The sequence below is a fragment of the Amia ocellicauda genome, chromosome 4 (genome assembly GCF_036373705.1).
Source record: "Amia ocellicauda isolate fAmiCal2 chromosome 4, fAmiCal2.hap1, whole genome shotgun sequence".
Lineage (NCBI taxonomy): Eukaryota > Metazoa > Chordata > Actinopteri > Amiiformes > Amiidae > Amia > Amia ocellicauda.
In genome coordinates, this window is record NC_089853.1 from 5,311,345 (window position 1) to 5,339,092 (window position 27,748).

Sequence of the window (27,748 nt, forward strand, 5' to 3'; positions counted from 1 at the left end):
CTACTCAAACGAATTGAACCACTGTGTACTCATGCAGGCAGAACGCAAGATTATTATAATTATATTGAAATCCACATTTTTCTTTCAATACTAATGTATTCTCAGTTTTTTTTATCTACCACTTACACCTACTGTGCTATATGTTTAAATGTAGAGATGGATGGATGCATACAAACAACAACAAGATGGGAAGATTAAATAATACACTTTGTAGGTGTGACGTGGAAAAGAGAAACTATGGATTGTAGCAAGTGGGGAGGCCCTCATCCAACAGTGGATTGATATAGGCTGATGATGATGATATATATCTTACATAACATATAATATATATATATATATATATATATATATATATATATATATATATATATATATATATATACACACACACACAAACACCCTGAAAATATGGACAAATCAATTTTTTTATGTGTGTGTATGTAAATTATAAAATTCATGTCTTATCTGTAAATACTCGAATAAATGTTTTTCCCGACTGCTGACGCCTGGATATTTCCAAGCCACTGTGCTATTAACAAAAGGTTAGTTGTAACATTAACAAAAGAAGCCGCCTTTTAAATTAAAAGAATTTGAATAGAATTTGAGATGGGAAATTTCGCTGCAAAAACTAATTTCCATCTGCATTCTGCTGCAGGTGAGAGGGATTAGTCTGAACTGTTGACTTTCTTTTAAGAGTCTCGCAACGTGTGCTCTCTACATCTGCAGTTTACAATGCCCCGCTTCGAGTCGTTGCAGTTCTGCAGAGTGCATCTAAAAGGAGTAGCAAAGTTGTATTATTCGTATCTTCGGGTTTGCGCCGAGGTTCATAATTGTGTTACCGCTCAATGTGAATCGGTCGTTCAGATGTAAATGTTAAATTGTTCTGATAACATGGATGTGTGTGGACTTGCATGAATGCTGGTGCTCCGGAGAATGGGTCTGCGTGGTTTTGAGAGTTGGGAAGCACATCAAATGCCATGGTATTGAAATAATTGTAATGTTATTGTATTGTAGGGATTGCCGGTCCGATGGAGACAATCCATCAGAGCACCCGAACGAGCCCATCTTTGTGGTGAACAACAGCAGTGGTGGGACAGTGGGGCGCAGCGCTGAGAGAGCCGGGTAAGACTCGACCGGCACCGGAGAGGCACGGCCGACTGGATCTGCACTTAATGCCAACCGTTGCACTGAGGCCCTGAGAGCTAATGAGCGGCACCGCAACGACAATGCGTACAAATGCTGCTAACGACCCAAGTGGACGAGCATCAGGCTGATAAATGGAGTGATTTGTTTGATTTTTTTTTTTTTTTTTTTTTTTTTTTTTTTTTTTTTTAATGATCTGCTTTACAGGGAGAGCTGGGTGCACTTTTTTTTTTTCCTTCTCCTGAAACGGCTCAGCCCAGTCCTGTCTCTCCCCCGTGCCCCCCCGCCCCTGGCACTGCAACGGGGATGCGTTTATGCTGTGTAAACATGGCATTAGTGAAGCCTGTTATCTGTAGCCCAAGCCTGCCTTCCTCCCCTGCTTTCGCCACTAATCTGCAGGGATTACTTTTAATCAGAGCCGTTATCATCCGCTTCCACCAACATACCTGCGCCATCCTGCTGCAGGGCTGGTGTGACGGAGTGATGGACGACTGTGCTCATCTGCTCCGAAGCGGCCTCCGTCTCCCCATCTCCTCCGCTAATGGACGCCTTGTGATTGTGCTAATGCACTCCTTGAACAGAAATGTCCCTGAATTGTTTGTAATTTTGTTGCCTGTGGCAGAATGCACATTTTTTGTCTTCGCTTAGTTGTTGTTGTTTTTGTTCCCTCGCCTCATATCACAGCACGAGCCGGGCCAACTGGCGGTCAGACCGGGACATGGGCCTGATGAACGCGATCGGCCTGCAGCCCCGTCACCCCGCCCCCTCGGTGACCTCACAGGGCACGCAGACGCCCATCCTGCAGCTCCAGAACGCCGAGACGCAGACCGACCGCGACCTGCAGGAGCCCAGCACGTCTCGCGCCACTGAGGGTAGGAGCAGTGCAGTGTTTCTCTAATTAATATTAATACCTTCACAGTTTGCTCTAGGAGATTGCAGTTCAATTCGGCCTGCTACTCTGACACCCGTGCTAGTCCGTGGCTTGTTCTCCATCGTAGCAGGGCTGAGATGTTATAGGGAGGACCAGCACAGCTTTACTGGTGCCTGGAAAGCAAGGGGGTGCTGTATGTGTGAGGTAGAAAAAGGAGAAAATTCCCATCCCCTGTATCCCATAGTCTACTCATAGTGTAGCACAGATAAGTGACTTCATCCACGAATACAAGGATGTCCTACAGCAAGGCCAGGGTGCCCGATCAGCGTCTGTCGATCTCGAGGGAAGCCGACCCATGGCGCGTGTCTCGGCTCGGCCCGGTGCCTTTAGCCAGCTGCCTCTTTATTACCTCGAACGTTTGTGACTGTAAAGGACCCCTCCTCACCACAGAGTCTCCTCAGAATGACAGGATCTAGATTATCTGTGTGAAACCTTTGTCTATTTGGCACAACGTTAACTGTAAATCCTCTGCTTTGTGCCCTACGCTTCCAGAACCAATCAACCAATACCCTAAAACAGGGGGAAATAAACTAATGATCAATTAATCCTAGGGGGTTTGCACCTAAAAAAACACACATTTCACAAGCATGCATGACTTGTGTGCACAATCTTGGGCCTTTATTTAACAAACACAGATGGGATAGTGCAACTGCATGACCTGAAGTGATCTCCTGTTCATTACATTCAGTACCTGGTTCTCCTCAATAGTAATGTGAGTAGAAGAGCCACACGTCCATCCAAATTGAGTCGAGCTATTATAGACTAACCTAACTTGGAAAATGGATATTTGGAAATACAGAAATATTCATTTTGTACACACACTCATACTTGTTCCTTCTCAGATACTACTGTTTGAACCCTAGAAATGTTATTAGGCCGGCCGTACACTTTACAGACTATACGATTCCTCTCGCATGCACTAAACCAAATGTTCCTCTTCAAACGGAGGTAATATCAAACCAGATTTATGTTATTGCCACATTGCACAGTAATTCCAGCTGGAGCCAAATTACTTGTCTAATGATTACTTTTTTATGAGGCCACAGAAAATCATAACCTTTCCCCTAACGAGCAACTCGAGATGTGTGTTGGCAAAGAGCTTGAAAACTCAGCGCTGCGTTATTGATGTGACTTGTGTGGAAGAAAAACGCAGTGAGAGCCAGGATACCTGCAAGGTTTTGAAATAGACTACGTTTATTATATCTCCCACTGTTTGGTGTCGAGCAAATAAAACACATAAGATGCAGAAGCAATTGCCAGAGGATATTAGGATAAGCAGGATGCCAGGAAACTTGCGTACAGAAATGGACAAGGAACTCAATAGCTTTATTAAGAGCTACAAGACTATCCTCTTCAAAACCCGTCGGTGTGCACTTATGCATTATTCACAATCTTTTGAAGTCATCTAGTAGGAGATTTGGGGACTTAGGAAATGACTCTATAGTTGGTTGGAGTTGTTTTTGTTACTCCTCGTTGGCGGATTGCATTTTTTCTTTAGTACGGTGGTCTAATGAATTCCGATTATGATGAATAAGAATGGCTGATTTGTTGGTGAACATGTCCGAGTTGTGTACAGATTACCGATCCGACATGGTTATCTGGCCTGACTTGCGTGGGCCTTCCTTTTGTCTTGGAGTGCCTTGTAGCTTTTCTTTCTTCTCTTATTTCCCCCCCACCGTCTTCTTCGTGTAAGTTAACTGCTGTGACCTTTTAAGTATCATTCCACCCTTTTCATTTTATCTCACTGCCCGATTCCTTTGCTCCGTGGTGGAAATGTAAGGTCAAATACACTTCAAGATTCAGGGATTTGGGTCAATAAATAAATACTTTAGAAAATATATATAAAGTGCTCCAATATTTAATTCCAAGGGCAGACAAACTGCAGGAGACTGATCTATGTCTGAACTCCGGAGAGTCACGTGAAAAGCATTGGCTGTAACCTGAGGGTTTTAGCACATTGGTAATAAAATTGGTGTCACTGATTGTGCTGTGTTTTGTCATCAATGTGTAAAGAGCTCGACTCACTCCAGACTGCGCTGTTTGGTTCTCCCCTGAATGCTCTACCGAGGCATTAGCTACCTTTCCTTAGAAAATCGTTACCTGTTAGCTGAATTGTAAAGCTTTTATTTCCATAATGCACTTCCCAGTGTCTGTTGTCTTTTCTCCCAATGAGAGAGAGAGAGAGAGAGAGAGAGAGAGAGAGAGAGAGAGAGAGAGAGAGAGAGAGAGAGAGAGGTGTATTTGCTGAAAGTGTTTACAGAGTGTGAACATCCATTTGTAACTGTTCGCTGCTGCCTCAACTCGCTGGGCTGCTGTTAAAGATGCCATTAAACACGTGTAAAGACTCTGTGGCCATAACCTCATATTTGCCATTGTGCTCATCTCCGCTCGGTGCGGACGCAGGAATTGACGTTCCCAGTCTCTCGTACCTTCCTAAATCACAGAGATGAGCATGATGAAGTTCACATCACTTTACAGGGGTCGAGATGCTGGCAGCCTTTCAGGATCTGTGAAACGCCATCAGCGTGATGTAAGGCAGAATGAATGAACTCCATCCAAGTGTCAGGGGAAAGCAAAATTACTCGATGAAAGACTGCTTTTTATTCTGGCCTGTGTTGAATTGGTGGCTGAATTTACAAAGCCAACTCCTTAACGGCACATCAAGGTAAACCTATCGGAAGTGGAGTTTTTTTTTTTTTTTTTTTTTTGTGGCCCTCCACGTTTTTTCCGATCGAAACGTTTTTCCTGGCTGATATTTGCAGGTGTTTTTGTGAAGCATGGAAATAGGGTGGCAGTACAGGTTACAAGCAGAGTTCTTTGCACTCGGTAGTTTATTATTTATGCATTTGGCTGACACTTTTATCCTAGGTGACTTTCAACCAGTACAATTTATTTTTATGTTAAGAAGCATTATAAACTCACACCGACGATGTCAGACCTTGACACACAACCAAGACCTTCTAAAACTGAAGGATTTATCTTCCACAGTGCAAGATAGCTCATGAGCAACCACATCAGGTTAGGTGAATCATTTCTATTTCTCACCTAGAAAGAGATTAACAGAAATGTTTATCTTTATCCAGCCTAGAGGATAAAGGAGCAAGTAAAACAATAACATGTTGGAATTGTTATCTAACGCCTGGGGAATTTGCACGGTCGGTGCGTCGCGGGACTTTGTGATTGACGAAGGGAATGTCACCCTGTGGTGGTGAACATCCGATGGGGAAACGTCAGTGTTTTGGTGGGGCAGCAGCTCTGGCAGGCAGAAGCCCAGGTTCACCGTCCATTGCTTTCGGTGTCGTCCGCCCCCACGTGGGGCTAGACGGGGTGCAACGATACCTGCTGTAGCGGGGAACTACCTTGGAAAATCAGGCAAGAGGCACAAGGCTTGTTGACATTTGTAACAGAGCGTTGTTGGTTTCCAGTCAGAATGAGTCTTGTTCTCCTCTAGATTGATGTTATTCATTGTTGTAAAAAATATATTTAAATAGGACGTTTATTTTATTTTTTAAAGGAACTATAACAGGAATATATTTACAGAAAGAACCAGTTCAGACTCCTGCTTTAAAACTAGTCATACTGATAAACAAACGACAAAAATCCATTATTGATATGTGAGGTATAACGGTCATCCCTCATATTTCTGGAAGGGAGGAGTGTCAGTGATGTCAGGACCTCAGGATCCAGAGCTGTGGAGCGAGAGCAGGCCTCAGAGACCCCATCGGTCAACACCACCGTCACTGGGCCGGTTCAGTACTCTTGTATGAGCAGCTGGGATACAACGATGTTGAAGCAGTGTTTTTTGTGCCTATATGTATATCATCACCGTCACCATCCATCTGTATCAGTCCACCTATGAATGACGACCTCCCTGAGATGCTCTTTGGTCTTCATGGCCCGTTCTTTGCTCCATCCGTTTGTCCTTCGATCCCAACAAGCTTTCCAGTCTCTGGATTGACTTATTATTATCTGGTGGATTATTTCTAGTAATGGCTTCCTTCTTGCCACCCTGTCAGACAGGCCGGTTTTAGATGGACAAAGTGAATTCAGTGCCTGAAGGAGTTTTCTGTTAATGGTGTTTTAAGTTACTACCAATTGTAGATAAAGATTGCATTTAACTAAGTGTATTGGTGAGAGATTAAGTGCACTCTGACTTCAGTGAAGCACTTTCATTAACTTTATAATAACAGCGGCAGAGAGTTCTGAAAAAGCCAACACTGAACGGTCGCTCTTTGACTGCGGACTCTTCTGGTGTCTACGTTAAGGCCCCAGTCCCTTGTGCCCAAACACACAGATCCAAGACCGCAGTTTCCATCCCACGTCATGTTTGCGCTCATGAAAGTCGGGATCCTGTTTAAGGGAGGCAAGGGGAAAGCCAGCCAGCCGATCTGAAGAGAATGGATGAGCAGAGCGCTTGTTAAGATGAAATCCGACTGACAGTTAAACAGCACATCTGTTGTGTAGGCTTCTCCTCAGTGTACTTTATAATGAGCAACATCTTTCACCCCCACTGTTGAAAGGTGAGCAGAACAAATACAATTATTGCAAATTCTAAATGAGCTCCATAATTACTGCAGTGAAAGAAAGCATAAGATGCTTTCTGATGCTTACAGAAATGTATGGAAGGTGGGTTTGGAGCACGACTCCCCTCCCCAGCAGCTGACTTTGACATTTCATTGTCAAGATTTTAAGTTTACTTTCACTCATTCCCTGTAGGTCATTTGAGTTGGAAAAACAAAGTAAAGAGATCAATTTTGCTGAGCAGTTTCACAGTTTCCTTCCTAAACGGCCGTGTTGAGGTTCTCATACCTGAACACCTGCCTGCTCTTCCTTTGTCAGAAACTGTTTAGTTTATTATGTGCTGCACTTAACGCTGGGGTAGAGAGAGACCCACACACATGGCGTACAAATCACTAATATAAGTTGTTGTCAGGAAAATTTGCGAATGTGCTTCATGCGGAGCTATGTATGAACAAAGATCTGCTTATCTTGGTACATGAGAAAAAACATACAGCACAAACAAATTAGTGGACTATTTTGTTAAGAACATAAGAACAACATAAGACAGTGTCCAATCGAGAGGAGGCCATTCGCCCCATCGTGCTCGTCTGGTGTCCATTAATAACTAAGTTATCAAGGATCCTATCCAGTCTGTTTTTGAATGATCCCAAATTGTCTCTTCAGCCACATCGCTGGGGAGTTTGTTCAGATTGTGACGCATCTCTGTGTGAAGAAGTGTCTCCTGTTTTCTGTCTTGAATGCCTTGAAGCCCAATTTCCATTTGTGTCCCCGGGTGCGTGTGTCCCTGCTGATCTGGAAAAGCTCCTCTGGTTTGATGTGGTCGATGCCTTTCATGATTTTGAAGACTTGGATCAAGTCCCCACGTAGTCTCCTCTGTTCCAGGGTGAAAAGGTTCAGTTCCTCAGTCTCTCAGTAGGACTTTCCCTTCAGACCTGGAATGAGTCTGGTTGCTCTCCTCTGAACTGCCTCTAGAGCAGCGATATCTTTCTTGAAGTGTGGAGCCCAGAACTGTCCACAGTATCCAGATGAGCTCTAACTAGTGCATTGTACAGTCTGAACATCACTGCCCTTGTTCTCAATTCTACACTTTTGACAATATACCCTAGCATTGCGTCTGCCTTTTTTATTGCTTCCACACATTGATCAGCAAGAAAGGAAAGGGGAGAAGTTTAATTTGAAATGGTAACTGATCGGCCCACAGGTGGCACAGCACAGCTTTCTGTCGCTGGAGCACAAATACGCAGACCCCAGAATATCTGTCGTGGGGGATTCTCTCTTTACCGCCTTACGTAAAAGTCTTGGGTGAGATTTTATCCGCCTCTCCATAGGGATGGGGTCTTGAATGGAGGAGTGAGATCGCCCGAGTCCCCCGGCGCTGCCTGACTGACACCCCATCCAATTACTCCACAGACGGAGCGCTGACTGCTCAAGTGCAAAGGCTTCTTCAGCTACAAAGATCCAATTAATGTTCTACAGATGGGCACTTTCAGATTTGTATGTCAGTTGCGGCGTGGGGTGTGAACGGCTTCTGGTGTGTTGCTATGATGGCACTGGAGTTTTTGTCTGATTTAATTTCCGCGACTTCTCATCCTCCTCTTTCTTGACACAAAGGTGGGGTTGGTGCCCTGTGAGAGGCTTTGTTTAAAGAAGTGGGATCCCGTGTGAAATAACAACCGGTTTGGTGTTGGACTGGGAAACCTAGCACTGAGAAATTGAAATGCAGAAGTTAGGGGAAATGACAGATGGTTTATTAAATTGGTCACCTTTTTATAAACATGAGGAATCTTTTGTAAATGCTTCACTGGTGGATATTTCAACAGAAATAACAGTTTGAAGCTGAGGAATGTGATTTAATCAAGAATGACACCGCTCTTAAAGACCACCGTGAATTTACTTTAGAGTAAAACGATCATTACTGTGGGTTCAGTAACGATCACCACGAGGGACTGTTCACTGGGAAGATTTCCGTCTATATTAAGCCCGTCCAGCTCCTCGACAATTTAACATTCTCGTTAAGAAATGTATTTTGGGTTCTTCCGGGAAGATCCCACTTCTGAGAAGGAATTAAAGTGTGTGTGAATCATAGACAGGCTAATATGACTTGACGATCTGAGTTATGAAAGAGGCTTCAGTGAGTTAAGGAATTAGGAAGCAGGATTTTCGTATTTTTAAGAGGAAACCCGTGTGAATCACAGATTTCATTGGCAAATATCCCTTATTTTCCCCAAAGACTTGAGACTGATTGCTCACATTAAACTTTATATCTTTACCTGACGTGTTCTGTAGACATGGTTAAACATTTTCTGCCCACACATGGATAAACTTATTTGTGTCTGTGGATTGACGGGAGATTTGGTCCCCTTGTGTTTGAATTAAAAATAGCATTGCTCATGCCGCTGAGGAGATGGCGGGCTTATATCCAGTCGGCTCTTACATTTATTATTTTTAATTAAATTATTTTACAGTCTTGCCAGTCAAGCGTACTTACGTGAGTTTAATTATCTATACAGAGTCTATTGTGAGCTTAATTCCACATCACAGAAGGACTAGGTGTGAAGACCACTTCACCTTCGTTATCTGCCTTGAAAGGCCAAATACAATGCTTTCAATTAGCTCATTTAAACCTCGGCCCTAATTGGCTAGGTCACAATGGCAAAGAGTTCAATTTCAGCCTTAAATACATACACAGATCTATATTGCATCTGAAGGGCATCCTACAGTTGAAATATCTCTTAACACTTACATATATAGGCTGATCTTTCCAGGGGTGACGGTAGCGGGGTGCCGGGGGCCACAGTTTGTCTGACATCACTTTCTCCCTCATTAACCTGAAGTCCGAAATGACAAATCCCCACATTTTATTCTCCCCAGCGCTCTTGGGACCATCGGAGGAGCCGGGCCCCAGCACCAGCACGGACAGGAGCTCCGAGATGCCCTCCACCAGCCCCAGTCAGGACTCAGGCATCGCAGACGCGCCGGCGGACGCGGGCACCAGTGCCGGTAACTCTCTAGGACACTGTGCTTCAGACGCAGCACCCTACTGTGCGGTGTAGAGGGCTAAGGGAGCCCCTCTATGTACCAAAGCATAGAAATGGCCCATGATATCTAATTAAAATCTCTGGCAATGAGGAGGGTTTGTTTTTTAATTGGGAAGTGGGAAGCATCAGTGGGAATTGAGAGAATTATTTTCCTCAAAACTAAGAAGCCATTAAATAGATATAAGGACTGGCAGGTGACTGGCTTCCCATCATAGTTTCTTTCACACAAACTGACTAGTCTAGTTGTCATTTGAAATTGAACACATCAAGGTCTGTGTCGGGAATCCCAGCCTTATCCGTGCAAGAGAGAGAGCCGGCTTTATTACTCACTCGAGCTGCTGCTACTGACGTCATCAAATAATATAGGCTGTTGAAGGTTTAATGTCTCTTTACTTCTGGTTTGATCTTCCTAGGGGTTTTGCACCAGTGCTTTATACCCTTTCCAGGCCCAGGCCACGCCCCCTTCACGTGAAATTCTGAGCGTCTCACCAGCGCCGTCTGCCCGCCCGCCCCGGTGTCAAGTTTCACACCGAAACTGTGTGAGAGAGACTCGTCCTGATGTGTGCAGAGTGTGTAGTTGTGGTTCCATGTCACACCCGCAGTAAGACGGTTTGATCGTTAAGTTAATTATTGGAAATTGACCCATAATTAAGAGTGAAAGAAGGAATGGACTTATCAGTTGCAATCAGGTTTTTTTTAGAGTGTGTTCATGTGTATTTTATGTAAAATATTCACTGCATTGAAATGTAATGATCAAATGAGGGTTACATTTTGGTTCTGGGAGGGTTAGGGTTTAAGTCCCTAGTAAATGTAGCGTTTCGTTAAGGCTAGCGTTTGTTTTTGCCTGGCTTTTTTGGTACAGTTGACGGTCAAGGCCCAGGCTGTGGTTTGGCCTTTAGAGGGGGCAGCGACCTATTGATGTGAAGCCATAGTGCAGAAAGGAGAAACTTCTCTGTTACCGGTCACCGTTCAGCACTAGCCTTCTCATTATTATTCCATTTGCCATGTGTGTATGCATTGATTTGTGTTGTATTGTTTTTTTTATCCCGCTGTGAAGTGATTTCTGTGTTAAATGTCAGACGGTGACCTATTGATTTTGTACAATAAGGCACACCTGTTTAACTTATCTGGAGACACACCGATTTCTGTCTTTCTGGATCTACTTTAAATAAATAAAAAGTTTATTATCCTCATTGGCTTTATTATTTTCCCGAAGTCGCTGTTTTTGAGAAGCGCTGATCTCACCGCACGACTTCTCCGCACAATCTTACGATGGGTTTAATGTCTACACTCGGTCGTTGGAGTCCAGGAGCGTCTTTAATCAGCGACCGAGCTGCTCAGGTGCAGAATATTTCCGCATTAAAAGCGTGGGTTTGAGTCGGGCCTCTGGGTGGACTCGAATCCCAACACTTTATTTATTGGGCACCACGGAGAGCATTTTATTAATCCCGTTAATAAGGAGCCTTTATCCGAATGTGGTGACGGTATAAATTACACCTGTCGGCCGTCATAGCGCTGCCGTGGGTTTATCTCACACAAAGTAATTTCCTCATTAATTATCTGTTTGGGTGTAAGACGTCCTTATTGTAAGATGAGACATTTTCTTTTCCCAGCACCCTAGTTAGATGCCAGCCTGATTTATACCAATTATTTCCAACGCTTTCTGAGAAACCCCACACCCTTTATATATGTGTGCTTTTTGTTGGGCCTGTGAGAATGGCTTAATGTCCTGCCTTTGAATTGCAAAAACAATTTTCTATTTATGTAATCACCTTGTGGTTAAACATTTGTGAAGGACCTTGTGTTTCTCTGCCACGCAGGGCTGGGACATCTCTTTAATTGTCGGCAATGCTCTGGACAGACGTATTTCTGGAATTGTAAGTGGAATTGTTTGAACGGTGTGATGATGTGGGATTTAAACATAGTTACTCTTCCGTTAGTCAAAAGCGGGAAACAAAGAAAGCATGTGCAGTTTGAGGCCTGGGTGTGTGATTGGAAAATGTGCTTTAAACATTTGTTCGGTAATATATGAATTGTATTATTATTATTATTTTTATTTCTTGGCAGACGCCCTTATCCAGGGCGACTTACAACATAAGTGCAAAAATGCAGAGAAGTACAAGGCATCAATCATTACAAATTCAACTTAGCTAAAACATAGCAATTCAAACTAATACATTTTACAAATTCCAATTTACAAGTACAGTAAGTGAGGTCCTACATCCTGGACGGTGAAAGCTAAGTGCTGTCAAGATGTAGGGTTACAGACGAGGGCTACGGGAAAGGGAGCAAGGAGGAAAATGATCAAGAACGCGAGAAGCATAATAAAACTGTGAAGTGCTATCTAGCAGGGATAAAAGGACTAATATTACAAGTGCTGTCGGAAGAGATGTGTCTTGAGTAAGCGCCGGAATGAGGTCAAGGACTCTGCTGTTTCGACTTCGGTGGGCAGGTCGTTCCACCACTTAGGGGCCAGGGATGAGAAGGAGCGGGCTCTGGAGGAAGGAGAGTGGAGAGGAGGCAGAGTTAGCCTTCTGGCACTGGAGGAACGCAGTGGTCTGATGGGGATGTATGGAGAGACGAGTGACTGAAGGTAGCTTGGTGCAGTGTGGTCGAGACAGCGGTAGGTGAGGGTCAAAGTCTTGAACTGAATGCGTGCCGCTATCGGGAGCCAGTGCAGGGAGCGGAGCAGTGGAGTAGCGTGTGCGAATCGTGGCAGAGAGAATACCAGACGAGCCGCAGAGTTCTGGATGAGCTGGAGCGGCGGGTAGTGGATGCAGGCAGGCCGGCCAGGATTTAATCCAGTATCCAGGCGGGAGAGGACCAGTCACTGGACGAGTAGCTGAGTTGAGTAGTCGGTGAGGAAGGGACGGATCCGGCGTATGTTGCTCAGGAAGAATCTGCAGGTGCGCGTCAGCGTGGTGATGTACTGGGAGAAGGAGAGCGCAGGATCGAGGGTGACTCCTAGATTTTTAGCGGAAGAAGAAGGAGAGAGTGTGGTGGATTCCAAGGGGATCGAGATGGGGAGGTCAGCAGAAGGTGAGGAAGAGTGGGGGAAAAAGAGGAGATCTGATTTGGAGAGGTTGAGCTTGAGGTGGTGCGAGTGCATCCAGGCGGAAATGGCAGACAAGCAGGAAGAGATGCGTGAGGGGATGAGAGGGTCAGAAGAGGGAAAAGACAGGAAGATCTGGGCATCATCAGCGTAGAAGTGGTAGGAGAAGCCATAGGAAGCGATGAGGGGGCCCAGGGAGCGAGTGTAGAGAGAGAACAGGAGCGGGCCCAGGACGGAGCCTTGGGGAACACCTGTGAGGAGAAGCATTGTATCCGAGGGAAGCATTTTGGAAAGTTTAAATTCCAGTGCAAATCTGACGGTGGCAGAAAGTCGTGGGCGCTGAATTAAATTGTATTTGAGGAATAGTATCCTGGCAATGTGTTAATTGGAAATCAGTTGTTCTAAGGAAATTAGCCCTTTCAATCCACCGCTGGATAAAGGCCTTTAATGGTTTCTTCCACAAACTCCTGTCTCTGGCTCATCCGCCTGCCTCCAGCACGTTTCTTGACTTCATCTTTCCATTTTCTAGAGACGTACCTTCTCTCTGGTCTCTTCTTTTGACTTTCGGGACCCGGTTCAGTGAGGCCTTGCACTGGAGTGGGAAGCACTCGACGGCGGATGATTGAGCCACAGCAGTGCTTTTTTGAATGATTGTTTCTGTGCAGGAATTTGTTTTTTATATAGCAGTGAATCTGAACTGTGAATCAGATCTGTGCCGCCAGTGGGTCAGTGAGATTCAGACCTCTGCTCTGTGTTACCTGAGGTCAAACTGAGTGTGTCTCGCTCGCTGTCCTTTAGTTTATCATCCCTCTTTGAAGTCGGAATTGCAGCCCACGTACCCAACTATCAGTGCCAGCCTCGACCAGACCAGCAGCCTTCGTTGGACGGAGGTAACAGGCCTCTGGATGCAGTGAAGCACCTTCGAGCGCTGTGTTTATTGTGCAGTTGGCTGGGTGGGTGAAGTGGTGATATGATCCCTACCTGTTCCCTCACATTCAAGTCTCCGGTTTTGTGGAGCTGACAGCTGCATCTGAAGTCGGGAGGGATTTTGCTTTTCTGCCTTAATGATTGTATTAGACATGTATTTGTAGAGGGCACTGCTACTAAGACTTATTTGATTGGAAAAGTGACAATTGAAGTGCCGATCGGCAATGAAATGCATCCCTCGGCTCAGAGATGTAAGCGGGGCAGTAGCCATGATGTCATTGTGTTTTATTATTGTTATCCTTAAATGACTCATGCAAGACATGACTGACAGTAACACTCCCACCAAGTGTTGAGCAGACTAATAGAAAGTTGCTGAAATCAATCCTAGTTGATCAGTAATTTGTTTAGGACTTTGTGAGATTTTTGTTTTTTTAATCAATAATGGCCCAGGGTTTTTATTAGAGGTACAAACATCTTTCAAGCCACCCCCCCCACCAACAGATTGATAAATGTAATCCAGTACCAACACTTATACTTTTTAATATAATGGAAGTCTGCTTGGTAGCAAGCAGGCCCATACCCGGGATTTATTTGTCTTCTGGTGTAAATATGACGCACTGGACTTTAATTCCTGTATACTACACATTTTTAATTAGGTTAACCTTCTGACCAGATTTCAAATTATATTTAAATGTCACAAATAGTTGTACTTTGGACTTATTCTTAACACAATCAATAGCTATAGTTAAATGGGTGTCTTGTATGATTTAACCAAGGCAACACAGGGCCGCACAAATCTATAGTTTCTCCTCAATTTGCCACAGGGATTGAAGTTTTTAAGATTTCACTTTTAAATTTGCTAGGCAGGCAGATTCGATTTGTGATAATGAAGGGTTTTGCCCTCACTCTCTGAAATTGGGCCTAAAGATTTTTATTTAGACGTCCTGGAACGGTTTGAGAATTTAAAGTGTTTAATATTTACAGAAGATGTACAAAACATTTGGTTAAGAGCTATATTATTGTTTTCTCATCTCCTGAGTGCGGACCAGAGACTAAAATTAAACTACTAAAATACAGGGGTCTGTTTCCATGCATTCCTTATAATCACACATTAATATTCCTCTCTTGCGTGTCCTGGTTACGGAAAACAGAATCTCCCTCCAGTTTAAGCAGATTAAATATTGCAGGTGAACATTGAGAGTCATCCTGGCTACATAGCGCCTGATCCAACACAAACGAGTGCAGGAGGAGAGGGCCGTTGTCACAGCCGAGATGAAAACCGCAATTATGGTGCAAGACGCAGCCTGCAGTTCAAATAGTGTTTAAACTATGTGCCGTGCATATAATAATGAAGAGTGGGAGTCTCTCAGCACCCAGCAGCCCCATAGCTAAAGCAGACTTCTCGATTTCCCTGTTGAGGAGGAAATCCACTGCTCTGTTAGAGAGGTTGTCAAGGCTGTGTGTGTATCTCTCTCTCTCTCTCTCTCTCTCTCTCTCTCTCTCTCTCTCTCTCTCTCTCTCTATGATGTGAAGAGTGGGTCGCTGCAAGGCCTCTGTCTGGAGAGATGTGAGAAGGGTTAGATAATGGTTGGGGTGCCAGATTTCAAAGTCGTGCTGTGGAGATCCCAGCCACGCAATTCATGAGGCTCTTGAGCACCTCCCGTTTGAGCTGCCTGCTGAGCACCTCTTTGGCAAGCGGGAGGGGCTCAAGAGCGACCCGCCTCATGAATTGCGCTCTTCTGGGATACTCCTCTTTAAACCGCCCAACATATTGCTTATCTGCCCTGGTGCAGCTGTGTGTCGTACGCTACAGCACGGGAGATGCCTGTACAGGAAAGGAAAGCGTCCAACTCGGCACATTGTTTCTCTTTCGAGTGATTCATGTGGGCTCTCTTATCTTTTGCTTTATGACTCCCTTCTAAACTCCAGAAGTACAGGAGACGGGTGTTGGTTTCGGGCTGCTGTTGGTGGCTTTTTCTGGTGTGAATACTGTAGAAACTACTGTGCAGCTCATGAGCTATCTCTGTTTATAAAATACTCAGTGTCAGGGATGAGGGACTGGTAAGTGACTCTTTTACTTCTTTGTTTTTCTTTAATTGTACATGAGTTCATGTTGTCTCCTGACGCCCCCCCGTGTCTCCGTGTCCCCCAGGCGAGGGCTCAGAGTACGGCTCCAGCGAGGACGCTCTGTCCCGCATCCGTCGGCTGATCGCAGAGGGTGGCATGACAGCGGTGGTACAGCGAGAGCAGAGCACCACGATGGCGTCCATGGGCGGCTTCGGCAACAACATCATCGTCAGCCACCGCATCCACCGCGGCTCACAGACCGGCTCCGACTCAGCCGGGGCCCGGGCAGCCAAGGGGGCCCAGGAGGCCTCCTCTCCCATCCCCTCCACCTCCTCAGCCGCCTCCTCCTCCTTTCTCTCTCCCCACACCACCCTGGCCCTCGCGGAGCCGGGCCCCAGCCGCTGCCGCATCCTGGCGCGCACGCTGCAATTAACTCGCGAGCCGGCCGGCCCGACGGACCCCTCGCGACCCCCAGCGGACGCCCCGCTCCCCTCCCTGCAGTTCTCCACCCTCTTCTCCTCCGAAGGGGCGGCCATGTCCCGCGCGGAGGCCGCCGCCCCCATGGACACGGATGACGTGTTCGAGAACATCCAGGCGGACGACGAGGACCTCCGCGGCTCTTCCTCCTCCTCTGCCGCCTCTTCCTCCGCCTCCTCTCCTGCTAACAATAACCACAGCTACTCAGGAGACCCTCACAGCCGATAGGGTTCGCTCGCCCCGCCCCGCCAGTGCTTTATTCAACGGGGGAGAGGGCGACGCCAGCTGACTGGCTCGGCGCACACGGCCGCGCAGGAACACTGACTCCACTGCGAGACTGACTGGGATCGGTGTGCGATTGCGATGTGTGTTTCACTAAATCTGCTCCTCTGGGCCCTCGGCCGGCCTGCAGTCTTTACATCTGCAGCCGGGGTTGCCGGTTTCACAGGGGTCCCATGCCCAAGGGGGCACAGCTAGAGTTCGATGACGTTTTCTCCTCGATCACAAAGGTATTCTGTTTCGTTCCTGCGGTTGAATGAATTTACTTACATTGCACTGAGAGCCCAATTCATTTCCACCCACCTGATACCAATAACCTTCTACCACGATCATTCCATGTCCAGAGCTGTACTTGAATTGTTCTAATTTTGGGGGTACCAGTGCCAGTCTCGCTGTGGTATCTCATAGGCTGATGTGAGGGTCGTTTATGACCCAAGTGCCATGTAAGTATATTACAATCACACCTACGGTTCTGTTAAAAAAACAAAAAAAAACAATGGGGAAATAAAAAATACCTAGACGTTAACGAGAGGTTTGAGGTGTACAGCAGTTGTTGCCACTTGAAAAAAAGCATTAGCCTTCTTTTCTTTTTAATTCGGGTCCCAGGGGTGTGTGCTAGTTTAATTTTCGAACGGTAAACCCCCATTTCTCGAGTGTCCCCCGGCCCCTTATTGTAATTTTTAAGGTGACACAGAAAAACGTCCAAGAGTTCATTGCGGGGTTTTTTGTCGATGCAAAGCATGACAAAGTACAGACTATTAAAACGTGGCCGCATTCCTGGAAGCATCGATTCTGTGACGTCCCTTTCGTCTGTGAAGATTTCTGCCCTGGTACTCGCATGGAAGTACGTTTCGCGCATGTTTAGGTATCGCGGCTTCATGCGGTTAGCGGCGGAATGTGGCGTCACAAGTAGCGTTAATCACCAGAACTTGAAATCGGGGAATATGTTTAAAAACAAACATATATATAAAAAAACAAAACAGGCCCCGATCATCGCGTCTATTCCATCTACAAAATATGGTCATTCCTCTCCTGTTGCACTAATGCTATTTTTAAAAGGACATTTCCCGGATCTGCAGTTTGCCTCTGTAGCCCTGCGTCGTACTGTACAACTCAAACGCGTGTATATTCCGAGTACCAACCACTGGTCCTTTACGAGAAAACTTGAGATTGGAAAAACCCAGGTTGCCTGAGCCTCATTACCACTAGAATTCGGAGAAACTTGACGAACGGCAGCACGGTATTAATTTACGGTAGGAGTGCGTCTGCTGGTACGCGGGGGAGCGCGAAGAGCCCGCCTCGAGCATTTCAGACACGCAAGCATCCGCTCACAAGTACCAGAAGAGACGGAACAAAAACTAAATTGGAAACGCCGGACACCGTCTCTAAACGTCGCGTGGCGAAGGCATCCGTTCCCCCGAATCGCTGAAAACAGACCGAACCTGTCCCTGCTGAAAAAGAACGAAAAAAGATGGGTGGAAAAAAAAGAAACTTGAATTCATATTCGATTTTATTTTATTTAAGCATGTTTTTTTTATTTTTGCTGTTTTTAAATTCCGCGCTGCCCGGCCGGTGGAGCTGCGGTGACGGAGCGGTAGAGTTAACAGAAGGGGACTCCCATCATGCCGTTCGATTTCTCGCGGCGGGCGGCAGATCCCATCCTGTCCAAGCTGCACTTTAGCGTTTCGGCCTAGGCGACCTATCCCGAGTCCAGCCTGCGGTCGGACTGGTCTACCTCGCAATGCCGCAGCGGACACAGACTTGAATCGATCCATCTTCACTAATTTCCAGAACAATGTGACAGAAGTCCACCACGAGTGAACACGTCCTTCAGATACACAATCTCACAACACTGCTTATCACTAATAATGAGTAATACAGATCTTATGCTATGCTAACCGGTTAAGTAGTATGTTGGTATAAAAAGTATTTTTTTTTTTTTTTTTTTGGCTGTTTCAGGTTTGATTTTTTTAATTTTTTTTTTAATACTATTTATTGTAAAACAGTCGGATGCTAATTCTGCCCATATCATTGTAACATCTATTCTAAGTACCTACAGGTTAAAGATACAAACGACAAAATAAACAAACAAATGAAGGAACGGCTCACAATGGCTCCATATCTCAACGATCACAGACGGACGCAGACTGTACCTGTCGACTGTATGACTTTATGCCCCAGGACTCGAGAGACCCTCGTTGTGGTGGGGGGGCGACGCGAGAGGACTGGTCTGGAATGTTCCCCTGGCCTTACTTGATTATTGATACTTTTTGAAGCACTCTGGCTATTGTTTTAACCAGTAGGTAGTGTGTGTGTAGGTTTGTTGTTAATGCTGTAACCCTGTCACCCCCCTGTTCTATCACCCCGGTCTTCCCCCTTCACACATCTTCAACACCCATCTGTCCCAGCTGATTGATGTTCTGCCTCACCGAACTGTACCGTGTTTCCCATGTTATTACTGTACTGGCAGAGGGGTGATTTTTTTAAGGTTTTATCTTTTGTTGAAGGCAAGAGATGGACAGGTCAAGAATGTAGCGACCCACACTGTCACGAGGGAAGAACGCAACCTTATTGGGGGGCTGTAATCGGAATTAAACGCCTGTGTGATAGAAAAACTTGAGTAGGATAGTGAAATATCAGCATAAAAGCATATACTTATTTCTTAATCTCGACGCGAGGTTTGTTTTATTTATTCCCCCCTCCTTCTATGTGTGTTTGTGTAAGGCCAGTCAGGGGTGTCACTTCCGAGTCTCCTTACGGAAATCCTGATGCATAACCCATACAATTCGTTATCAATCAGTCAATCAATAAATAAACAGCATTGATTTTTAATTCGGTTTGATGTATGCAAATTCCAAACGGCCGCTTTGGCGACGGGCTGCGTGCTCCTGTGTGGTTTTCTCTGCCAGCTGTGATGGAAAGTGTGTGGACAGCAAAGGCATGTAACAGCAAGTGCAAGAGAACACGCAAACGGCAGGTTTTGCCCGTGCATAATGCTGTGTAACAGTCGTTTAGCTTGAAAAGGGAGGATAAGCAACAAAACTGGCACAGGGATACTGGGTACACATACTGTGAAGGTACATATGAAAGCTTTTGTTTACATACAGCACACAAACACACGCACACACAATTTCTCATGATTCTGTCAGTACGTGCGATACCTTGTTCAAATACAGCTCTTTAATCACTGCTTTTCTCCTGTTTTTATGAGGAATTACACCTGATTGATCATATAGTGGGTCCAGCTACATTCATTGTACCAATACACACACAACACACAATATGACGGTGAACGCTAAACCATGTTGAAAAATAACTCTTTGGTTTTATTCGTTGCTCTTTATTTCTTGCACTGTAGAATAGATATAAAGTGTATGTATTAATCTTGCCAATAATGCATTTTCCTTTGCTGTCACAGTACGCTTTCGTGAACACGTCATCTTTTGTCAATTTGTACATGTGCCGTGTGTTTCTGAACAGCTCAGGCTGTGATTGGTCTGCTTGTCCGGAGTTCTGCGGTTCTGAAAAGCGCACGCAAGCTGCGCACGGCTGCAATTTGAATGCAGAATAAAGCCAATTGACTTATTCAATAATTGAGTGTTTTGTATTGCAAGTCGGCTGTTAATTATGGTCACATTACTGTCAGAGGAAAACCGCACAAAATTCTAATCTGTAATGCGAGTGGACAGTGATTTGCAGGCCCTGTGAATTGTATGCCCACTCAGAGTGACCCCCTGCAGGGCTGAATTAAACGCCCCTGGCTTGTATCCTTGGTGTTGCCTGAATTTTGGGACTTCTCCTGAAAATGAGGGGTTTACATCACCCAATGTGAATGGAAAAACACACCAGCATTTATTTATACATCAATCCATAACTTAGTTGTTTTTTTTTAGTTTTTTTAGTTTTTTTGGAGGATGGGGGTCCTTGGAGAGGGTGTCCTGCTGATGAAGCTCACTGATCGAGGCTCTTGTCAATATTGTACCGCTATTCAAAGTGATTGATTGTTGGCAAAGCCTTCAGTGAAAGTTAAATGTAACTGTTCTGCATGACCTTGTCCAGCTTTGGTCTGCTTTCTGGTGTGGAAATTAGCAGTGAACAGGCACTGACACCGGGGATAAGTCTCGCTCTTTCTTATTTTCTTGTTGCACTACCCACACGGCGGACCATTGTGACACGTGAAGCCAGGCCCGTGGTTCAGCACCGCTCAGACCTCCTTTTTTGTATCTTTTGTGGACGAGCCTTGAATACCTAAACATGCAGCTGGGAGCTGAACCCATTGGCGATGCGTGCAACAGCCTGCATGACAGGCCTTCAGAGGACTTGAAGGTTTTGAGAACACTAACTGCATTAGCCTGGCGTTGACGAGGCGGGCAGCTCCACTCGTCTGTTCCTGTCAGACATAAAAACCGGTTGTCTGGATCGTCAACGGCATTGGAAGCAAAGGTCACTGCTAATTTCAAAGCCTGTTTTGCTTTGTTTGGTGTTTTTCTGTAACATTTGAGGCCGGAGAGGATTTTCTGTTCCTCATGGAGTGGCATGAATCTGAAAATCATTATTTTATTTTTTCTCTTCCACTCTGAGACAGAGTAATGCTGTAAGGGTTACTGTCTGTGTAACATTTAGGCCACTGTCATGGGAATCTTGCACCTTTTGGAAGATGGCGTCAGAAAGGCAATATATTGATGGCAAAGAGCCGGTACAATGGGTGCACCTGAGAGATAAACAATTAATCTCCCATCTTCTCGCATCCTCTAACACTCCGCCTGCGATTTCGCATGACAGAAATACGGGCAACCTACTCTTGAAATGTGTCTACAAGTCTTAAATCTATTGGAAAAACAATACCACTCCACATTTAAAAGATGCCCCCGATCAGACAGGAGACGTGATCGATTCCACACCGGGACACCCGACACATTCATGCCACATGGCGGTTCATTTCTGAGCCCAAACCCTCGGGATACACCTGGGGGTAGGGGAGGAGATCCAGCCCCGAGCATGTTTTTAATTTTCCTTTTTTCTTGTACAGTTGTTCTCACTCAACCAATTACAGTTTACAGAATACGCCCAGGATTTATTTTCTTGTGTAAATCTGAGCCCGGTCTTTTCTCAGAATTCACAATGACGCTTCAGAATTTAAGTGCATTATCATCTGATATCATCTTGAGCCGTTACAGCAGCTCAGAGTGAGAACTGAATATACATCCGGATGTCCAGGCTGGACCCCAGCGAACCCAATCAAACTGCTACGACACAACGGTTGGATTTAGTAAAGCACTCGCAGCCAGTTAGGTTTGCGATTGTCATAAAGGTTAGTTTTTGCATCACATCATATTGCTGTAAATAACAACAGGTAAACATTGTGTAATTAAAGTTTCTGCTACTGCTTTCCAATACACCATTACCAGTCTCATATCTTTGTATGACGTTAAACGTATACAGACGATCTCTGGTGGTTGTGCGATGAACCCTGTCACGAGGCGTTGGATGTGCAAGGTTTTATTTTCTTTTCTGGTTTTTAATTTTTGTTTTAAAATGTGTGTAATTGGATTTGCACAATACATAACTTGAACATAAGGTTTTCAGCATTAATCTCATGCTAACCACTCGTTTTGTTTTTTTAAATCATGAAAAGACCACCGGTATTGCTTAAGTCTACAACAGTTAACCACACAACTTTGCTTATAGGATAAAGGTAATAGTAGAGAAAATATTTGCGACTTAAAACATCAGTAGAGAAAATATTGCGCCATCATTTGGAGTCTTGTGTACCTCCAAATGATGGGGCGGTGTTTTGTGCAGGACAGACGAAGTCCCTGGTGTCTTTCTATCCCTCAACTGCATGTAAACAGCTGACTGTGTAGTTTCTAGTGAAAACGAGAGTGTCTTGTTTTTGTTTTGTTTTTCTTTTGTAGGAAAAAATGTGATTTAAGGGTTTTTGTAACTATTTTAGATGCAAAACGGAGAATAATAGTCAAAGTGCAACTAAGTGCTGTGGGAACACCAAAGATCCTATATAATAATAAAATAAAATTAAAAAAAACGGGAAACATAAAACAAATGGTCGTTTTTTTTTTCCTCCCCTGTTAAGTTGGGTTATTGATCATCTGTGTACTGAAAGGTTTGTGAAAATCAAAATGTCTGAATATAGTAAAAATACTTTTAGAGATTATGACCCTTTTTTAAATTGGAAATGGGACGATCGTGAATTGTTACAGTATTGCAATTTGACCGCAACATTTCAAATGCTGTTCAATTCTGACTTCATTGGAAAGAGTGCTCCATGTTATTATTTGATGACGAAAACTGAAATGTGATGAATATAGTAAATGCTGTGGGAATAAAAGTTCTGATACTGTATGTCCTGCATCAGAGTGGTTTAAATGCTGGATATTAGAGATGTTTGGCTTCAGTCCAGTTTGTCCTTTAAATAAGGATAATTGTTTCCCTTCGATAAACACTTCCTATGAGTTTCTGAGAGTTCTTCATCCTATTCAATCTACATTTAATGTTGTGGCGCCTGGCAATCGATGTATAGTTTAAAGTATCACATTAGAACAGGGGTGGGCAAACGTTTTGGAGTTTTTGAAACCAAGTGAAGGGCCACATACTATATGCATGATAAAACTCACACACACAAACCCCCATCCCTAGTGGCAGTTCTCACATCTCTACCATTTTAAAGTACAGTTAAACTCACAGCCACAAAAAGTCCAAACTTAAAGGGATGATTATAAGACTGGAAACAAAAGTAGGCATATATGACGTACTGTATATGACCGCAAATTACTGATATACAGCACTATTTAAAAAAACAAACCGTTTGAGTTGTATAGTCAGAGAATTTGGTTCATAATGAACGGCCTGTATCCAAATGCATTGTAGAGAAAAAACTGTAAGTCTTGCCTACCCCAGTCTTGGAGATTTGAATCTTAATTTGAGCAATGGGTTTGGCAACCTCTCTGGGCAAGGGCATCAAAGTTGGGTGTCATTTGTGACGTGGAGATCCTCAGAACAGCTGACAAGTGGTCATTTGTTAAATTCGACCTGTGATGGGATTTGTTGTAGTTCATGACTGAGAACGCTTGTTCACACACACGTGGACCTGAATAAAACAAGCATCCTTTGGGCGTGCTTTTTAATGTTTGGAAACTGTGTTTCATTTAGTGACCCATAAAACTGGTCTGTTGTGGCTGTTTTGTACTTCTCCTTCAATGCACTGTCACGCATGTTGATGAGCTCCAGTTGTGCTTTCTCACTGTCGAAAGACGGGGCGTGGTACAAGCTCCAGCTCGGTCTCAATCTTGGTCAAGTCTGAGAAGCGGCGAGAAACCTCGGCATGCAGATTGATCAAAGTGCTGCTGTACGTCTCCGTGCGCATTGCGACAGGGACGCGTTCAGTGCTGCCAGTGTATGGAAATGAGCAAGAGAGAACTGGAGAACAACATAAGTTTGGCCTTGAATGCTTTCACATTGCAATACAGTTCATGCACAAAAACACCCTTTCCCTGGACTTTCACGTTTAGATCTCTCGGATGCCTATGTAGGTCCACACCAAAAGCAAAGTCGGCCAGCCTGTCTGTGTCTTGTAACTCGGGGAAGTCGTCTGCTTTACCACTAGTATCCATGGACATACAGATCTCCTCTCTCGGCTCCCACACACGGCGAAAGACTTTCCCCAGGCTTAGCCAGCGCACATTTGAATGATACAACACCTCCTGGTGCTCTGCCTCCGTGTCATTGAGCAGCTGAATGAGCTGACGCTGGTTAAGCCCCTTGCCCGTATCACAAGTTTCACAACCACTTTGACGACATGTTTGAGCTTTAAAACACTTTTACACAGGGCTTCCTGGTGAATAATACACTGAAGAAATATCAATTCCTCTGAGTTTGGACTTTCTTCTTTTACTTTGTGTTTTAATCTTTTTGTAGACCTTACCGTTCTTACCGACTGTTGTGACGTTTGTCAGTTTTCGCCATGGTACATACATTTTTTCCAAGCAAGCAGACACCCTGTCATGTAAGTCCGATCCCCTGGTTGTTCCCATCATCGATCCCATTCCAAGAAGTTCCTCTGTTATTTCAAATTGATAATTTATTCCTCTGACACAAATTAAAAGTTGGGCAGTGTCTTTGATGTCAGTACTCTCATCCAGTGCAATAGAAAAAAGATTGAAGCCACCTGCTTTTTTTTTTTTTTCAGCTCGGAGGTTAACTCCTCTCCCATCACCATCTACAAGCCTAGTGATAGTTCGGCGTGATATATAAGCTAATTTTCTCAAATTGGCTTTTACTATCAGGATAAAGTATGCTAGCAGTCTCCACCATACAGTTGATCACAAACTCCCCTTCAACACAAGGCTAGCATGCTTTGCAATTTTATGTGCCACTATATAGCTTGCCTTTGTTACCGCTTCTTGAGTAGAGCTAGAGCACTGTTTAGCAAAGATATGTTCATGGTGAGTTTAGAGGCCTTGCTTGCCTTTTCCTGGGAGGACAGGACCGCAGACACGGATAAGGCTGTGGTCATTCACGCAGAGAGAGCTAGGCGCCCTATTCCTGTTGTGAGGAACCAGATTAGTAAGTAAATTAAATAGTTATCTTTGCATCATTTTTGTTTGTATAGCGCCCTTCTCAAGGTAGCCACAAAGCACTTTACCGAGTGGTAAACATACAAAATCAAAATAAATAAAGCTTTTGAGTATATGCACCTTTTTTCTTTTATGATCTTTATTATTTTTAGATCATATACATTTCTGCTCTTATATATCAGATGAGAAAACTGCCCTTTTTCCCTTACTGGTAGACAGATGTGCAATTATTTGTATCCCTGTGCTGGTTTACCCTCCTGTTAGTTAAAACACGCTACAATGTCTTGAGTTGAATTACAACCAATAACGGCAACCTCTCCAAAATCACTGTCATCACTAGTCTTCATCATGTCTTCAGAGACTCTCACCACGGCCCGGCTCGTTATGATGCTGTTTACAGGAATCGGAAGAAATGTCTCTTCACTTTGCACTCCCCCCAGAATCAAGTAACCAAGGTTAAAAATGAAAGCCATTGGGGAAAACCAGATTGACGTCTGGAAATGTATGTTCTCTGTAATTAGGTTCTGCCCCGCCCTCTTAATGTCCTCTGCACGGGACTGCATGAGGGGAAATTGCTCTGGCTGCCTGCGCCGCTGCACCGGACCCGCCAAATTTCACAGCCTAGAAAGAAACATCCCCGTCTGGCCGGGAGTGGAAAAGGGATTGTCTCTGCTACGATAGCTGCCATCCGAGATACTTTGAAGAAGAGACGATCGCCTGCCTGCAACAAGCCGAAGGGATTTATTCAACGGCAAGGCGTGTCCGTCTCGAAAATATCAAAGGCTTCGGAGGCGAGAGGCCTCTACAAAGCGTTTCCTTGGGGGGGGGTTTGTACCTTAACATGAAGAACAAAGACTCTGTTGTTTCTCTTCACTGTCACAGAGGAGTACTATAATAAAGAATTTATGGCCAAGATATGCAACAGGAAAGTGTTTCTTTCACACACTCTCTCTCTCTCTCTCCCCATCCCCCCATCCTGTGTTGGTTTTGAAATATCATTGTACTTGTTAACGTTTGTAGTAACACCGACACTACAGCATAAACAAGTCCGTAAACGGCAACACGATGCGTTTCATCCTCATGTTTGTAGAGTCGGCATTTATGGAGTGACTGACAGGAACGTCTTCATATAATCCTTGGCCGTGACAGTATGTTCTTCAATCTTGGAAACACGGTCGTCTGCTGTGTGACAACAGAACCACAGAGTGAACTGATCTCTGCGTGGAGGACAGTCATACAGTGGGGGACCTCTCTCTTTACAGACGAGGGAAGGGTATATGAATGTGCACGGCCCCGTTTCCTCGGCGCTGGCGGCAGGAGCGCTCTGTGTGAGGCGCGGGTCTCTCCTGTGGAAATGCCAGGCTTGTTAACCCCTGTGCCGGGGGCCCGAGGTCAGACTGGAGTCACAGGCAGGGAGACGGGCGGCCCTGAGAGATGTTACAGACACAATCACAGTGTCTCAACTGTAGCCCTGCAATACCCTGGATACTCCATTACTGTGTCTCATATCGGAATTAAAATCTTCTGCCTCGTTTCAAAATGCAATGGGAGAAGATCAGGCCTCAGCGTGATCTTTTAGCGTGTTTCATACGGTGCACAAGTTGTGTGGCCTAGGAACCTTTGTAAACATTTGTAACTCTTTCGGCACCATTTCTGCCTTCGTTCACAGGAACCCACAGTTGCTCACAGGCCCAGGAAGGTGCAAAACCGTTTAATGACTGAACGTACACTTTAAACCCCAGTGTTACACACCATAATGTAGTGACTTGAAGATTGTGTTGGAAACGCCATTTGCACTTGAGTGGAAGTGATGGCAACGAACACACCTCAGGTGCTTTTTATGTGTAACGGCATGTGTTTGTCATAAATTATAGGTGATTAAGTGTTTGAACAGGTTTGTTTTTTCATCTCTACATTCATTTATTGTGGGAATTAGCATATGATTTGCAACAGTCATACCTTACTTTTTAAAATCACATCATTTGCTAAATAATGTATGTGAAGTTCCTCGCATGACTGTTTTACACACACACACGTGTACAAAGCCAAGTTGATGCTGAAGCAGCGACCCTAGGTAGCTGGTGATGAAAGAACTGTTTCAGCTGATGGGGGTGAACATTTGCCTCTGGATACTATTTGCATCCTTATAATGAAATTTCATACCAATCCTAAAATGTGTTACACAAACCGCTTCAACATAACACGTAGTGCCGTAGTTTTGTGAATAAGAAATACTGGCATAACAAAGTGAAGCATCTGTGAGCGAGAAGAAAAGGAGCTTTGAATAAATCTCCAATTAATAGATGAAGAGGTTTGTATTTTAAATATATGCAAATCATTCACAGTGGTTTTAAGTTGCACAAAGTTGCCAGAATGTTTTGTGTTTTTAATTGCTGCACAGTCACGTGGGCTCTATTGTCTACAGTCCCATGTGAGATCTTTTCAGGAGGACTGAATATTTAGGGATTTTGAGCTGTGATTCTGCCGAGGCTGTGACCTTGACTGATCCATCGCACCTTTGACAGTCTAATGGCTGTAACAAAAACAGCGAGTGATGCCTCCGCTTCTCACTTCCATTCCACACATTTGCTGCCATCGTTGGAACAGATTATTCGTGATACAACCGGGAAGACGGTTAATTGTGCTCCGTGTCTGTTGCACAAACTGTAATGATCGGGGGCCTTGTTTGCTTAATGATAGGAGAAATCTCTGACACAAAATC

The 27,748-nt window shown here is 44.6% G+C and overlaps 1 protein-coding gene and 1 pseudogene across 1 annotated transcript in view; one reads left to right on the forward strand and one right to left on the reverse strand.

Moving 5' to 3' along the window:
• The window catches only part of ambra1a (autophagy/beclin-1 regulator 1a), an 83,324-nt gene extending 65,524 nt beyond the window's left edge, over positions 1-17,800 (forward strand). Inside the window, exons 16-19 of the mRNA XM_066700612.1 lie at positions 1,015-1,122; positions 1,828-2,015; positions 9,467-9,595; positions 15,765-17,800. Coding sequence (XP_066556709.1) covers positions 1,015-1,122; positions 1,828-2,015; positions 9,467-9,595; positions 15,765-16,384 — 1,045 coding nt within the window. The 3' untranslated portion in view covers positions 16,385-17,800. The remainder of the gene's footprint in view (positions 1-1,014; positions 1,123-1,827; positions 2,016-9,466; positions 9,596-15,764) is intronic.
• Positions 17,801-23,832: 6,032 nt separating this feature from the next.
• LOC136748938 (general transcription factor II-I repeat domain-containing protein 2A-like) lies at positions 23,833-24,965 on the reverse strand (annotated as a pseudogene).
• Between the last annotated feature and the right edge of the window lie 2,783 nt (positions 24,966-27,748).